Source organism: Haemorhous mexicanus, chromosome Z, assembly GCF_027477595.1.
Source record: "Haemorhous mexicanus isolate bHaeMex1 chromosome Z, bHaeMex1.pri, whole genome shotgun sequence".
NCBI classification, from domain to species: Eukaryota; Metazoa; Chordata; class Aves; order Passeriformes; family Fringillidae; genus Haemorhous; species Haemorhous mexicanus.
In genome coordinates this window covers 16,392,587-16,407,211 of record NC_082381.1, presented here as the reverse complement: position 1 = coordinate 16,407,211, position 14,625 = coordinate 16,392,587, and the positions used below count along the sequence as shown (strand labels likewise).

The window sequence follows — 14,625 nt, the reverse complement described above, 5'->3', positions numbered from 1 at the left end:
ACGTCAGATAAATAAGATAGCCATTGAACACCTCACTGTAACATCTATCTCTTTCCAACATATTCCAGTAAGGAGCTGGTCTGTCAGAAAGGAAAATCTTTTCTACACAAGTTTCTCTCTTGACTTTTTGAACCTGTGAAATGTACTCTAGGTCTGTTTTCCTGCACCTTTACTATGTGTCTTTGTGCACATCTAGTGCAATTGTAATCTCAAATTATTTATAGATGAGATCTTCTAAAATTAAGCTGTATTTCTCTCTTGAAAATGGTTTTGTGTGTGAGTTGAGTGAGCAACACTTTTTAGCAGAGGCATGTACTGCGCTAGAATGTCAGTTGATGACTTTCATGACTCTGAAGCAAGGGTAGACGTTTCAGTCTCTATGCTGTAGAAAACTAACCATATTTACTGGCAAAGGTTCAGGTCTCTTTCTCATGTAAATGGATTCCTGAGGGCTTAAATAATTTTTGAAATATATTGGTGGATAGTCATGGCCAGTTTCATAGAAATATTAGTAAGTAGCCTTTACTTTCTCTTGTCCTGTAGTGTGATATATTCAGCTCCAAACAGAGAACATTTCTAACTACTAAAGAGGCAGATGAGGACAGAATCTTGACTTTTTGAGTAGAGCTTTGATGGAGTTTGAGCTCTTCATGAAGTGCATTATTCCTTTTCATGAAAGAGGTTTTCTATGTATGCTCTTTGAAAATATTGTACACTGAAAACATTCAAGTAGGTCTTGTGCACTCAGCAATGCTTTTGTGCCAGCTGTCACATTTTCTGTGTTGTTGTTCACACTTTAATTCTTTCATACTTTAGATTCCTTGTGCAGCATTCTGCACAAAGCATATCTCAGTAAGAAAAAGAAAAATAGTGCATTTTTAATTAAAACATTCACATAAATTGAGAGGGTAAATTGAAGAGTTGTTCCTGTCATTGGTGTGATTAATCCCACTGAAGACAAGAAAGCACAAGGAAAGTATTTGTTCTTTGAATTTTAGGAAGATGCATGCCCTAACACTTTCTTTAGAAAACAAATGTTGGGTACAAAAACATAAAAGTGGCTATTTAAGAGATCCCTTTCTAGTCTGTAGTCTTACCAGTGCTGATTGTCAACACAGAAAAGTAGAAGAAAAGTTAGAAACAGAGGAAAGATTACCCTGTGATACATGCATCACCAGCAGATTAGTAAACTTTTGAGAAGGAGTTTCATCCACACCACTGGGTTTATGAACATTAACAAGTTGTGGGTTTTTTAGTCAATTGGTCAGTGGCATCCAAGCATCCTATTGCCTTGAATTCCCAGTTTAGTGTTGTATTGTGTAAAAAGGACTTTAATCTGTTTATTTCAGACCTACTAATAAATGACTTTACTGAGTCAGTTACTTTTTATGTCACAGTGCCTATTTTAAAGTGGTAATTAAATTCCTATTTGCCACCTTCACCACTTCATAATTTTGTAGTGTTTTGCCATCTTCCCATCCAATTGTCTCTTTTTCAAGCTATTCTCTCCTTATACAGAAGGTACTTTATTCTTCTAATAGCATATGTTGCTTTACTCTGTGTCGTGTCCTGTTCTGAAGTATTTTTTGAGGAAGTGAAATCAAGACAATATACATGCTCTAGCTTCTCACACTGACACTCTTAAGTAACATTGAAATGTTTTGTCGTCTTTCAAAATCTTTTTTCCCCTGATGTCCTATTAATGTTAATATTTTAACTTCTCAAATACCATATAGGATTTCTCAGAAAGCTCTTTTTAAAAATATTCTGTCTGTAACAGGAACAGAATTTCAGTGACAGCCACGTATGTTAAGTATGTTTGCTTGGAGATCAGCTTGGATATCTCAAGAAACAGAGCTCGATATGGTCTTTTGAGCTATTCAGAGTTTAAGCATATATGTTTCCTCAGATTCACCCCTGTTCAGAACAAAGAATTCAAAATCCATTGAAATGTATGCAACCAGATTCTGAATCTCTTTATCCTGTGACATCTTACGGAATTTGTAAATAAGACAAATAAAGATGCTAAGTACACTAAATTACCTGATATTTGAATGTAACCCATCATATCTAATTTTCTTAGTCTGAGACAACACTTCACTCTGAGTACAGCCATGAGAAAGCACATCTCATATTTTAATTTAGTCAGAAGTTACCTATTCCACAATAACAGGATAAACAATTGTAATTTTAATTCTCCATATATATTTCCATTCATATAATGTAATGATGACTGGCATCAATTGTTGCATGTATTAGTCATTGTAATAGAGTCTCCTCAGAAGATCATTTTAACATTAACTATTTTTAAAACAGATGTCTATGGGTTTATGTGTTTATTTTAATTTAATTTTTTGCCAATAGCTGCAAGGAGACATTGTCAGGTAGCAACATGCTATTCAATTGCCGTTCCTCCAGCGGTCATGCTGATAGTAGAACATTCCATTTTCATAAATATGAGGATATCTTGCTAGATATAGGTGAAGGTCTGGTGGATTTGACTGTATATTTAACTATAGGTGTTATTTTGATCTGGTAGAAATAGTTTTAGTATTTTTAAAGACCAAAATACTGAAGTTCCATAAACGCAAAGACAAATGTGTCAAAGTGATCTTTGACACAAATAGTGCTTATGGTTGTAAATAATTTATTTATCTCATATTCACCAGGGCAGACTTTCATTCATTACCTTTTTTAAATGTAGACAGAATTTCCCACTCAAGCACCTTTGAACCCCCTTAAAGCACAAAAAGTATTTGCCAACTGAAGCAAGCTAAACAGTGAGCTGCAGAGGTGGCTGGGCTGGTGTCATGATCCGCTAGTACAAGCAAGGTGTCATGATAGTTTGTTAACTGATCTCAGAGTGCAGAAACAACACGGAGGGGATTTCAGTATTAATCAAGACAAATACACCTTTTATTGAATGACCGCAGCAAATGAGATAGAGTGATTTAGAAAGGAGATAAAGGAGGGAGAGAGAGAGATGGGGGAAAGGGTATAGCTACCAACACAGGGATGGAATCCTTGATAGTCCAGACACAGGGAGAATCATCATGTCGGGGAGAAACTCAAAGTCCAGGTTAACTCAGGGATCTATTATAGTCCTTTGCCGAGGGGGGAGGCAGATCTTGAAATCACTGAGGGGAAACAGATACAATAAAGAATAAGTCTATTGAAATTTCTGAGGGAGAACAGGTATTGAGAAAGGGTGCAGACAGTCCATGTTCTCAGCAGTGAGCGAGACCCATTGCTTTCTTGGTCCAGAGAACACGCCTGGCCTCGCTTCGATCAGGCCAGCCTCCCCACCCCCACCCTGTGTTAGGATTACAGGGGCTTCAGTCTCTGTCCATCACGGTGTAGTGAAGCAGATAAAGGGTTTTCTCTAAGAGACCACCAGAGTTACCCCTGTAAGTTCATTTGGCCGAGAGATGGGGAATTCATGGGCCATTGCCATGAAGCAGGCCCGAGCTCCTTGGCAGGCCCTGCTAGAAGCAGTAAACTGTGGCGGCCCTGTAGACACAGCTGCGAGCAGTCACTTCGCGGGGCATCCACCTCAGCCAGGCCAGAACCCTGATTAGGGTCTTCAGTGCTCCCAGTCTCTGTTCTTGTGGAAGTCATGAGGCGAAAATGAGGGAAACTTTGGACCGTCTCTTTCAGCTGGAGCACAGGCCCAGCCAGCAATGGCTGAGGAGCCCTCCTTGGAGAAAGACATTGGACTGAGATCTGTCACAGGTCTGCTGACATTCCTTCCAATACAAATAATGTCATGATACTTCTAAAAGTCATTATTACTGAGAAGTTTAGGTTTTGTACCAATGCCTCAATTAAAAAAATCAATTTTTTACATAATTTTTATGGCTTTGTGTAGTATCTTAGTGGAGACAAATAAGGATCTTTTGACAAAAAGTACATTTTTACACAAAGAATTGTAAAACGTGTATTTTATTTATGGTGTGGAACTGCATATAGGAGCTATGTTTCATTAAGGTAATAATAAAAAAGGAAGGAAAAAACATGCACGTTTAAAGCATCAGAAAGTTTTTTTTTTCATCTAAAGTATAATGCTGGCAGAAATCCATTATTGACAGTATTTCTTTCTAGTACTAACAGAAATACCAAAAGTGTCTTTGATTATTTTCATTTTTTAATGTAAGATACAGTGAAACATGCAAGAGATCATTGTTCAGATTTTAAAATCATGTGAAATCTATTTGAAATGTGTATGCTCTGTAAAAAGAAAGGATTGTAGAAGAGAGATCCATATTGGACTGTGTGAAAATTCTTGGACGTGTGGCTGTGACTCACTACCTAATATGTCTGAAGTGGGTAGAAAAGTTTCAAAGGCAAAGATATGCTTGGATTTGGGATGAGGAACTGAGGTGAAAATAGACAGAATGATAGTAGGAGCACAAGGACATTGTTACAGGAACCAATACCTGCTCAAATACCCCTTCTTTTCATGGAAGAGGCATTTTTAGCAGTCCCCTGCTATCAGCTGGGTGACCCTTACTCTTACAGTGTATTATGGGGCTTTTTAGTTACCTGTTGCAAACATGGTATTTATTAACAGCAATTTTATAAAATGCAAATACATGGACCGAAGTACAGACCTGACCTTCCTTTCACTGCAGACGGTTCAAAATACTCTCTTTTTGTGCTGTTTTTCACTTACCTTAGAGATTACTTTTAACTTTTGAGCATAAATTTAAAGTCGTGGTATCTTGCCAGTGTCTTTACAACATTACCATCAGCCATATATTTTAAAGTAATTTGAAGTGAGATCTCTTTAAATTCAAGCTACTCAACTTCAAGTCACAGGAATTATAGGATTAAAGAGTGTTTATGCATTGGCACATTCACTAAATTCAGCCTTCAGGCCCCACAAAAGAGTTGTTTTAGCATGAGGCATCAAGAAAATGAGTGGTGGTGCACTGCATGGCCAGTTACAGACTTCATAGTGATGACTATTTTCTTACATGGTGAGATCCACCCAGTCCTGTCAGTTAAGCTGATGCTGTATCCAGCTGGAAAGTCAGGAATTGGTCATGGTTGAAAATCTAGAGATATGAGAAACAAGAGAGATTCTCATTCAGTTCTATAGTTAGTTGCTTCCTTCATGATGTAGTCGCAGTTAAACAGAAAATGAGTGCATCCCAGACAAGTATATCAGGAGAATATCTTTATGCTTTAAAATAAAGCTATGATAAAACTACAGAAACTAAAAACAGGTACAAAGATGCTTATTGCTTAAAGCATCTATAACATCAATCATCCCTAATCAGCCTTAGCTCGGAGATTAGAACAGGTACCTGAGTAACTGAAAAGTTGGCAGATATCTTTCAGATCCAAAATCACAAAGACTACTTGAGATTTGTGTCACCACTTGACAATTCTATTCATTCAAGCAGATGTTGGCAGCCAGGAATTTGGAGAGATAAATGATCTTTAGGAAGCATCAGCCTAGAGCACTGAGTGCCTCCAACTGTTTCATTTGTTGCATTTCTTTTTTTCTTGTTCTTTTTTTTTTTAACCCAAGTATAATTGATTCCAAGTTACAAAATTTTTATAGTAATTACATCAAGTACTATATTTTCAATATATATAGAGAGAGAGATTTTAGGTATCTTTTTGATTTTAAGAAATACCAAATAGGTAAACTTCTGGTTTGTATAATACCTGAATATAACAAACAGAAAAGAATATATGTTTTTGCACTCTGAAATTGTAAGAGGGTCTTCATTGCGTCTTATCCTGTCATTACATACTTATTTCTGAACAGAAATGCTTAAGTAAGATGTAGTGTCCTTTTCATATTTGCCTGTTTACTAAGTTAATTTTCTGCCATGAGCATCCTATTCCTGGAAGGTTGAAATTCAGCTGGTTGGAATGATAGCGGTACCCTGTAGTACCAGATGCATCAGTTTTGACTGCTCTTTGGCTAGAAACACTTATGTTAGATGGATGACTGCATGAGATTAAAGTACCAACTTCTCAAGAGATAGCAACCAGTTTCTACAAAAATTAATTAGCTTTTAATCTGTTCTGCTGTATCTGTGATATGAAGTGCTAAAAGTGTTCTGATTTCTTTCTCCAGCAACTTTTCCATAAATAAACATTTATTTTCTAGAATGGAGTTTCTCCTTCGATTTATCTTGTCTTAAAGTTGCAGTTTATCAGAGTGAAAACTGCTTAGCATGTTATGTCTAAAAAATGGTGTTTATGAAGACAATAAAAAACTATATATGCATGTGTAGATATACCCATTCCCAGCTGCATTCACCCCTTAAATATGCTTTTTACTATCCTGTTTTTACACCCAAGTGAAATTCTCCCTATGCTGGCTTTGGAGAAGCAGTTACTCAGAACTGTTTTCTGCTTGCAGATCCTTCAGCTTTCAAAAAATAAATTTCAGTATAATGCACACAAACAAAGAAAATCAAAGAACCCACCAAAAATACCTAACTAGCTTTCACATGCATACCTATCTATGATTCAAAGCTATGGTTTTGGCAATGAATGAAACTGAAAAGGCCAGTTTCAATGGGATGGTTATTTTAACAGTTGCATATTATCTGTTGCTTTTAACATACTTTAAGCTTTGATTAAAGGCATGGTTTTTCTTTCCTGTCTCGTGCTGGGGGTGGGACATTCCTTCTGCTACATCATTAATGCCTTTATAGCACTCTGGATGTATAATTTTAAGTTTCAGCCTTATTGAAATCCTATTTAAAACAAGGCTAACTCTGGTCTGGTGAGGCTTATCTAACTTGACCTTTTTCCTAGACTGTGGTAGAAGCAATTCACAGCCTACAACTAAGAGTGCGGTGGCACTCTGCAGTGGTTTTACGTCAGTGTGGTAATGCTAAGTCACACTTATTTCCCTTACTTCCAGTCATGCATTTCCACAGTCCAATCAGTACAGCTGTGTGCATGGCTGTTGTTTGTCTGAGTGAAAAGAATGACCAGTTTTAAAAATCTAAGTGACCTTTTTCATTTCCATCAAGTACTAGTGTACTTTCTATTGAATCAGACCTGGGAGAAGTGTTTTACCAGCAATAGCAGGCACTATTTTAATGACGTTCTGATTTTAAAGGTTAGAGGTGTAGAACAATGTTGGTGACAGACTTTGAGGGTACTAACATGAGCTATGTGCTGGAATCCAGTTAAGTTTCCATTCGTGTCTGAAAACTTTCTGCTGTTTTTAAAGCCATAAGCAGACTTCTTGGTACTGGCTCAGGAAAACAATCCTGTAGCCTCAGTCAGACCAGTGAATGTTTGAGTACAAAACAAAACCTTTTAAAAATCAGTAGTGTTAAGGTTTTGCTTATCTGGAGACTGCCTTTAACAACGGGTAGTTTTATGTGTTTAATCACAAGGAAGTAAATTGAGCTTCTCTTTTAATGACTTTTGAAATTTACATTCTTAAGTTATGTTTATCATTTCCATTTGCTTTCTATTAAGGCAGGCAATCTGTGAAGTAGCCACCAGACTAATCAAATAATCAGCATAGGGCTCACTTGATCACATGAACTGGATACTGCAACAGGTCAGATTTTTTATGGCAAGAGACTATTCCCTGATCTGTCTGAGGAGGTTAACTACAGTCTTCTAGCTTCTGCAGACATGATGTTGTGTTGGAATTAAAGCCTGAACCAAGTCTCTTAGTTGGACAGGTTTTTTCCAGCACTGTGCTAAGGTCTTCCTTTACCTCTTCTAGGAGGAATAAAGAGCCAGAACAGTGTCATTATGATCTCAGCTTAGAGAAAAGGAGACTTTCACCTTTTCATAGTGTAAAATGAATGCATAGTAGATAAAATAAGTTCACAGGATTTATTCACATGAAGTTATGTGAGTTTCTTAATGCCATTTTTCTTTCTTTGCAGCTATTGGCTGACAAACAAGGTGCACATTAAACGACCCAGCACTGGTCTTCTCATGTATACACTTGCCACCAGATTTTGTGATGAAATTCACCTGTACGGATTTTGGCCATTCCCAAAGGATTTACATGGAAAACCAGCCAAGTATCACTATTATGATGATCTGAAGTATCGGTACTTTTCTAATGCCAGTCCTCATAGGATGCCATTAGAGTTTAAAACATTGTATGTGTTACATAATAGAGGAGCACTTAAATTAACAACAGGGAAATGCATACAGCAATAATGCACAATTATTGTACAATAAATACAGAATTCACACCTCATCATAAAGATGTTGTGAAATGGCAATGGGACCACAGTGGGGATTTGTTTCAATACCCACTAAGTCATTGGAAGAATGTGTTATATCAGAAGTACATAACCAGCTATTATACCTGTAAAGTGCTATATAACTAAGCTATCTGGACTGCAAGTGTTCAAGTGCCACTTTCATTAAGAAAGCTTGAATGTATGCTCAGTAGTGTTTACAGGATGCAGTGACACATTCATCATGAATTAAAGAAGAAAAAAAGCCTGCCAATTTGCAGCTGTGGTCAGACAGGCCACACAAGAATACCCAGTTGATGGAATATTTACTTGAGTAAATAAATCAGGCTTTGGCACAAAATATCTCAATGGGTTTGAGTAGAGAAAGTGAAATGTGTAAGATCAAAAGGATCAGTAAATGCCTTCAGTCAGAGGACTGTTTCTGATATTTTATTATAATCTCAGCTCTTGTTGCTGTTTTTATTGCTGTTGGTTGGGTTTTGTTGCTTTTAAGTTTTGGAGTTCTTGCAAGATTTCATGGATGTTATGAGTAATTACATTTTTTATCTTATGGAATTGTCTTAAGGAAAAAAGATTTGTAAGCACAGGAGGGTGGAGTAGAACATCAAATATTTTTTCAAGTGTTATTGTGTTGCATCCTGTTGTCACACAGTCCTTAACATCCCAATTGTTTTTCTAGATACTGTTGTCAGTACCCATTACATGAAACTACACAAATACCATTTTGATCTGACTTACAAGTTTTTCTCTCCTGTACAGATTTGAAGACATTCGAGAGGGTGCCCTTATTTTCAATGCCAAAGATTACTTTTATACACATTTTTCCCTTCTCTTAGAGAAATGGTGTGGATTTATGTTTCTTTGCTGCTTAAAGGAACATATTCTTTGTTATTTATATTTTTTAAGCATATGTATAGACTTCATATATAGAATTCTTCAGAAAAATCTGCAGGAATAAAGAAATTACTTCATGCATTCAAATATATAGATATGTGTGTGTGTGTGTGTGTGTGTGTATGTGTGTGTGTGTATATATATATGTGTGTGTGTGTGTGTGTGTGTGTGTGTGTGTAGCTTTATTCTTGGTGGAAAGAAAAAGTCTAAAGAAACTCAGGTGACAGTGGAACTAAAGGGAAAAAAAACACCTAGCCCGTTAATGGGAAAAGATGTAGATCATACATCTTTTAAACTTCTAATTTTGTTAAGTGATCTCTTTATTTAATACACCTTTTGTATAATCTAGACATTCTGATGTGTAACTGTAACACTTTAGCTCACAGTTGGTTTTTTCATCATCAGAGTTCTTTCACTTCCTTATTTCCAAAAAACGAAAACAAGAAATTACAGGAGCGTAGGAGAGGGTGGAGTGTCAGTACAGCATACATTAGGAAACAAAACTTGTCATCTGATGATGTTTTTTAGTGCTAAAGGAGCACATAAATAGGTAACATCATGGTTTCATATCTTTCCTGTTATGCTTGGCTAAGGAGTAGGCATGCAGTTATAATGTATGGATATTTTCTTGTTATATTTTCAGAGCTACATTAGGTCCTGATCTCCAGATCTGATATTCAGTGTATTTACTGAATTTTTAATTATTTTGAGCAATTTCATATGTTTTACTACTCTCACAAACATTTGCTAGCTGAAAATGCTCTTTATTACCCATTTTCTTCTCTTAAGTTCATGTATTTCATCATGCATGATTGGAGATCTGGGATTGGTAGCAAAATCAGTGCCTTGCAGTCAAATATTACAGGAAGTAGAAAGTCAGTTCTGTTATATGTAAGATACAGTAACATCTGTCCTTATTTACCAGACTCTTGTACTTAGGACAGTTTACTTCGGCCACATGCTAATGTGCAATAAGTGGTCCTAACATGAAACTCACTGAAACCAAGGCATAATGAGGAAGTAAACAGCCATGCAGAATGGAATGTGTTTAATTTGATGTTTAGAAACCAGAGGGTGCTATTTGTTCACTATGTACGCCTTCATTTTAATACAAGGTTATTTCTTCAATTAAGGGTAAGCATATTCCTGTTCTTGCTGTTAGGGTTTTGCTACTATTGATCTTCTAAAGCATATTTCTTATGCATTGACAAAATTGCTGTTGGAATAAAGAATTCATAGATTGTGAGTCTCTCAGAAGCTCACAGAAACATCTGCTCAACTTTATCTTCTGGGAGTGTCTTTTCTTCTCTCTAGTGTCAGGCCATTGACAAACCTCATGCTCAAGTAGTCTAAAATATTAACTGACAGGTGATTTTGTTCACCTGTGGAAGGTTTGAGTATGCCAACTTATTATGTATCTGACAGCAAAGTCAATGGGTACTCCCGCATTCCTTGGCAGTAAAAAAAATATTTGTGCAAATGAATACATGAAAAGAGTATCACGTAAATAGAAAGGTAAGGGAATTTGCCTTTAAAAGTCAGCAGAGAAATTAAACCTTGGCCTAAGCCTTGGTTTTGCATGCTTCACATTTGATTTTCTGCAAGTGAAGTTAACTTCAGTACAAAAACCATGGAGTACAGTTTTTTACCCTGTCACTAAATTTCTCTGACTTGGTTTGGCACAAGACATGACTAACACCTGCTTCAAAGACAGCAGAATTTTCCCATACCTCCTCAAAACTGGGCCTTAACCTCATCTTCTGCAGGCTTTCTACCTTCAGTACTGCACTCTTGGACACTGTGAGCCATAGGCTCAGGGCACTCAGCCGTCATCCACACTCATCCTTCTCTCAGAACTCTCCCCTGAAACCAGTGCCTAGGTGTGTCTCCTTACCAAAACCATGGGTCTCCACACCAGTACACCTCTTCTCTCACTTGCCTCACTTCATCCTAAGCTGAGGTGTGATGTAGTGAGGGGTGGGTCTCAGACTATTCTCTGAGGCAAGTGTCAGTTGTAGTCTGACTCTGCTGGTTTTTACAAGGACTAGGGGTCGTTTTACACTATTGTTCTTGTGTAAGAGCTGTGTCCATGTGGAGCCCAAAGATTCTTTGGTGTGTGGTTTGATGTTTCAAAAACAATTTGTTTTGAGATGGTTTGTGACCACCATTTACTGTTTGGTCTAAGGTGACCTGAGGTGAGACATGCCCAGGACTTTCCTTGTTTGCATTCTACAGCTGGGAAGCTGTAGCAATGGGTTCATTGCAGACACCCTTCTCATCTTTCCCTTATACTTTCTGGGGCTCCTGGCGCATTTCTGTTAAGGCACCCCAGAACCTAAATGGAAAAACAGATTACTTCCACTGTGTGACTTTTTCCCCAAGGGTGACCCAGGACATGGCAGCAAAATCTTAACTGCTGTTTAGAGACTTTGAGGTGGAATGGATTTCACTTTGCAGTTCTTTACTGGTTAGCAGTCAACAGCTTAAGCCTTTATAGCTGCCTTGGGTGATTTATGTTGTTTTATATATATTCACACCTCTGCTGCCAACAGCACAGAGCAGATAATCAATTTATATTATAATTACCACTTTTATAATCCAACACTATCAACAACTAAGAAAGCAGTAGGATAAAAAGAATGATCCCTAATGCTATCTGCCCTAGTGAGAAACAACTGAAATGCCAATCAATTGTGTTCAGAGTGTTCCTCAAGTTTATCCTCTCATCAGCTATATCAATTGCCTGCTGTAGTTCCTAAATGTACATTAAAAATAAGAACTGGAGACTAAATCAAGACAGCAGACTGCATCTATTTTTCCAAAGGTTATGGCAGCTTTGCAATAAACAACTTGATTTCATTCAGATAAATTGATTGTAAATTGCTTATTAAGATACATGTTAATGTTTCTGTGATAGTCCTTCATATTTCATACAAATAATAGATGAATGTTTGATTGTTAACTTTCCAGCTTTGGGACAGTTCTCTTCCACAGCTCTGAGCCACTCTCCAGATATAAGATCTACTGAACCCAGAATCTGAGTCTGATGTGTAGTAACGACTGTATCATTCTTTTGTTAGACAATATAAGCAACATGTTTGAGGTCAGTACTTTTTCTCTAATTGCGATTTGAAGAAAAACAGGTGCAGGTTCAGTACCTTTTTTAGTGGTTGATCTAGCAAAGTGCTAAGCACTCTTTGCAGTGACTTTCCTGGGAGAGACATGTCCAGGATTTAGATGGGGATCTAGATTAGCATATTTTGGGATAGAACTCTGAAATTGCACATTATTTATTTTTAAGAGCACTGTTACTTTGTGCAAGGAAAAGCACAATTGTTATAAATGTAGATAAAGGAGAGTACTATTGCTACTGAGTGTATGTCATACAATTTCTCTGGTTTAAAGTACTGACACATGTTCTTTCAGAATTGCAATGTTTGACACTGTTAGTCTTATTTCAAGTACAGCTATGGGGATTGATTTTTATTTGTATAACTGAAAAATAAACATTTCCTTTCATGTTTTCTGCTATATTGTGTTCCATATTTCTTTGTAACACAGTTATGGTAATTTAATCAATCTTGTAATAATTGTAAGAATCTTTGTAAGAAGAATGTCTACTCCTTTAAGGTGTCTGATAAGGGACTTTCTCAACACAGAAGGGGATATTAAGAAAAAGAGGAAGTCATAAACAGGAACAGAGAGACACAAACCTGTCTGACCAATAACAAGGGAGGCAGACATGAGAACCAAAACTGATGAGTCACACAAAACAGTAAGGGTCAAGTGTAGGATTTTTTATTCCAGTATGATTTTCTGATCAAGGACTTTGTCAAATGGGATACTAAGGGGAAGGGGGAAATAAAGTATGTGGACACCCAAACCTGACAGGCAAATCATAATGGAGACAACAAGAAGAAACCAACCTCATCACTAAACAGTTTAGTTTTGTCACACTAAACAGCTATCAATAAACTGTGGGCTAATGATACTTTGCAACTGGTAAGAATGCAATCCTGGGTGTCCAGAGTGTTGGAGGGGAGTTGGTGGGTCTTTACAAATGGGGCAATGTTCAGGGGAGGAAGAAAAAAAGAATAGACAGAAAAGGGGCCATTCACTTGTAAACCATGGCAGGTCAGTGTGCTTGTCTGGCAGATTCCTAGGGCTGATTGGCCCAGTCTATCTTAAGTCCATTAAAACTTCTCTTACCTCCTCTCACTGTAATCTCACTGTCTGTCCTATGTGTGTGCATGCTGGAAGGACTCAGTGCCAGATAGTGGAGGACTCTTGTAAGAGAACTGGGTGCCAGCTGCTGGAGTGCTCATGAGGGATGTGGATGCCCCTGGCCTGTGGTGTTAGCTGCTGGAGCGAGTGGTGGGTGTCTCAGTCATTCTCTACAACTACTGGAATGAAGGGCTTTATGCCAGGGGTGTTTGCATTGGATATTAGGGAAAATTTCTTCACTGAAATGGTAGTTAGGCATTTAAACAGCCTGCCCAGGGAAATGGTGGAGTCAGACCAGAGGGACATGATGTAGTGGTGGATTTGGCAGTGCTGGGTTAACAGTTGTACTCAATGATTTTAGAGATCTTTTCCAACCTTAATAATTCTGTGATTCAGTGTCAGCACTGTAGGAAGTAGTGTTGACTAACCTCATTTTGGGGAAGGGAATGCTGGATGTTAACAAAACCAGCTGCTGGGCAGGCTTTGCATGAGTGAGGCAAATGAGGGGATCAGCACTGGTTTCTGCAGTAGAACCACAGGTCACGGTCTATCTGTGCAGTGCCAGCTGCTGAGATGAAGTGTCTGTGTTCTCCCTAAAGCTGGTGTAGATGGGCTGCATATGGCCATCACCAGCCAACTTCCATCTGGACCAGCCAGCAGGTTGAGGACACATGGGTGTGGTGAGGGGTCTAGGATTGGGGCAAGGGTGCCAGGCAGATAAAGGGGGCTCCATGAACATGCATATGCTCATGAACCTGGAGAGTGTTCCCAGAGTGTTGCACATGGGACCTTCTGCCTGCCAGCCCAGGAGGAAGAGCAGGGAGCCGTGGGGTACTTTGCAGTGCCAGTGCAAGTGACCAGCCATGTCAGTGTCCTCTGTGTATCACAAGATTATGTGCTCAGCTGCGCTTCTGTGTGTGCTTGACAATGGAAAAAACACTGCCTTCAGTCTGGCTCCCAGTCTTCGGGCTCACAGGCACTGGATATCAGCCAGGCAGGAGAGGTCCTGGCCCAAATGCTCCACTTAAAGACTCTGTTATAAAATGTTGGAAGCAATTCACAGGAGAGCAAAACTGGATCAGTGAGATCTCGATTTAAAGTCCATATGCACTTTAGATTTTTAGATAAAGTGGAAAAAATGGAAAAGATTTTGCTCAGTGATTGTATGAAGGAACATAGAAATCATAGATAATACTGCAAGTACAATACAGTGCATTTAAAGCCTGTTAAATCCATCCCTACAAATAATAGATTGAAACAATAACAGATTTCTAAACCTTTACCAGACAAGTTGCAA

The 14,625-nt window shown here is 38.0% G+C and overlaps 1 protein-coding gene across 1 annotated transcript in view; it reads left to right on the top strand.

The window, feature by feature from the left end:
• Nucleotides 1-12,635, top strand: part of ST8SIA4 (ST8 alpha-N-acetyl-neuraminide alpha-2,8-sialyltransferase 4) — a 51,403-nt gene extending 38,768 nt beyond the window's left edge. The window contains exon 5 of the mRNA XM_059873135.1: nucleotides 7,884-12,635. Coding sequence (XP_059729118.1) covers nucleotides 7,884-8,166 — 283 coding nt within the window. The 3' untranslated portion in view covers nucleotides 8,167-12,635. The remainder of the gene's footprint in view (nucleotides 1-7,883) is intronic.
• The last annotated feature ends 1,990 nt before the right edge of the window (nucleotides 12,636-14,625 follow it).